Source organism: Perca flavescens, chromosome 23 (assembly GCF_004354835.1).
Source record: "Perca flavescens isolate YP-PL-M2 chromosome 23, PFLA_1.0, whole genome shotgun sequence".
Taxonomy (NCBI): Eukaryota; Metazoa; Chordata; class Actinopteri; order Perciformes; family Percidae; genus Perca; species Perca flavescens.
The window spans coordinates 205,272-207,500 of NC_041353.1; the positions used below are offsets into that span (position 1 = coordinate 205,272).

The 2,229-nt window shown below is 42.3% G+C and overlaps 1 protein-coding gene across 1 annotated transcript in view; it reads right to left on the minus strand.

Annotated features, from left to right (window-relative positions):
* Positions 1 to 1,432: 1,432 nt before the first annotated feature.
* Positions 1,433 to 2,229, minus strand: part of lamtor4 (late endosomal/lysosomal adaptor, MAPK and MTOR activator 4) — a 4,064-nt gene continuing 3,267 nt past the window's right edge. Inside the window, exon 4 of the mRNA XM_028570869.1 lies at positions 1,433 to 1,645. Coding sequence (XP_028426670.1) covers positions 1,527 to 1,645 — 119 coding nt within the window. The 3' untranslated portion in view covers positions 1,433 to 1,526. The remainder of the gene's footprint in view (positions 1,646 to 2,229) is intronic.

Consider the following 2,229-nt stretch of genomic DNA (forward strand, 5'->3'; position numbering starts at 1 on the left):
ACTCTGAATCATGTGACAGGAAGTGATGGAATGGGAGGGGCTTAAGATAGCTGACAGTTTCCTGTGGTCAGGGGGGCGGGGCTTAAGATAGCTGACAGTGTCCTGTGGTCAAGGGGCGGGGCTTAATTATATGGGCGGGGTTTAAGTGTCGGGGGGGGGCGGGGTTAACTCATTCCACAGAGCCGGCCGCGGCGTCATTCCTCAACAATGTGAAGAAGAAGAAGCAGCGAGACGATGATGATGCAATAAAGGTTTTTTTTTCTTCTCAGCTGTTTGGCAGATTTCCTTTTTTATAAAAACATAACTTCTCTCTGAGGCTAAGATACGGGAAGGTACGCTGTAGCTTTAAGACGAGGGAAGGTACGCTGTAGCTTTAAGACGGGGGAAGGTATGAGCTTTAAGATTTAGGGAAGGTACGCTGTAGCTTTAAGACGAGAGAAGGTACGCTGTAGCTTTAAGATTTAGGGAAGGTACGCTGTAGCTTTTAAGACGAGAGAAGGTACGCTGTAGCTTTAAGATTTGTAGAAGGTACGCTGTAGCTTTAAGACGAGGGAAGGTATGCTGTAGCTTTAAGACGAGGGAAGGTACGCTGTAGCTTTAAGACGAGAGAAGGTACGCTGTAGCTTTAAGACGAGAGAAGGTACGCTGTAGCTTTAAGATTTGAGAGAAGGTACGCTGTAGCTTTAAGATTTAGAGAAGGTACGCTGTAGCTTTAAGATTTGAGAGAAGGTACGCTGTAGCTTTAAGATTTGAGAGAAGGTACGCTGTAGCTTTAAGACGAGGGAAGGTACGCTGTAGCTTTTAAGATTTAGAGAAGGTACGCTGTAGCTTTAAGACGAGAGAAGGTGCGCTGTAGCTTTAAGGCGAGGGAAGGTACGCTGTGGCTTTAAGACGAGGAGAAGTACGCTGTAGCTTTAAGACGAGAGAAGGTACGCTGTAGCTTTAAGATTTAGAAAGGTACGCTGTAGCTTTAAGGCCCAAGGTGCGCTGTAGCTTTAAGGCGAGGTACGCTGTAGCTTTAAGATTTAGAGAAGGTACGCTGTAGCTTTAAGATTTAGGGAAGGTGCGCTGTAGCTTTTAAGATTTGAGGGAAGGTACGCTGTAGCTTTAAGACGAGAGAAGGTACGCTGTAGCTTTAAGACGAGGGAAGGTACGCTGTAGCTTTAAGACGAGGGAAGGTACGCTGTAGCTTTAAGACGAGAGAAGGTACGCTGTAGCTTTAAGACGAGAGAAGGTACGCGCCTATTTTAAAGTTATTTTGTTTAATTCTCTTCTCAGTTTTTATGAAATCCTTGAGTCATATGAAAAACATTGCAGATTTCAATCAAGAATCTGTCCTTCAAAATAAAAGCAGAGTAATTGTTTTTTAAAATGTTTTAAAATCCTGTAAAAAACTTTCAATCTCATGAAGTTAATTTAACCGACTGAAGACTTATTGCATAACAGTTTATTCAGTTAAATGCACATTCAAACATACACAACTTTATTTAACACAGTTAGAAACAGATAACAGTCTTCTGGCCGCCTCACTTCATGTGTCCCGGCCTCAAAGCGTCGATCGGTTCCTGCTGGTTGTTGTGACGTTTGACCACGAAAACCTTCTGACCAGAAACAGTCACCGCGTAAACAAAGTCCTCCAGAACCACTGAAGAAGAAGGAGAGGTGAGATCATCTAAAAATAAACTGAAGCTGAAGTTTCCTAAAGCTGCTTTCTGTCTGATGTCTAAATTATGTAACTTAACGTCCGTTAGAGTCACTAAACGTTCTGTTGTTGCTGCTGACAGACTCAGATTATTATTCTAAGTGTCTGACAACATTATGGGATGGATCCCTACAGAGATAGACCTTTTAGTTAAAGAGTAAGATCCTTTTAGTTTAACATCAAACAGCCCCAAAATCCACCAGACTCCATGTAAATAATCAGGACTTTTAGCGTGTATAGAGCCAGCATATCTCCACCAGACTCCATGTAAATAATCAGGACTTTTAGCGTGTATAGAGCCAGCATATCTCCACCAGACTCCATGTAAATAATCAGGACTTTTAGCGTGTATAGAGCCAGCACATCTCCACATGTAAATGGGTGAATTAAGGGTTTATTTCAACCAAACCAGAGTGGTGATTGTTGGAACAGTGGAAAGATGAACCAAGACGGCTTTTGGTAGTTTTATTTAGTTTCTGTCCACTTTGAATGAAGTGTGTTTTACGATGATAAAAGTCCTGATTATT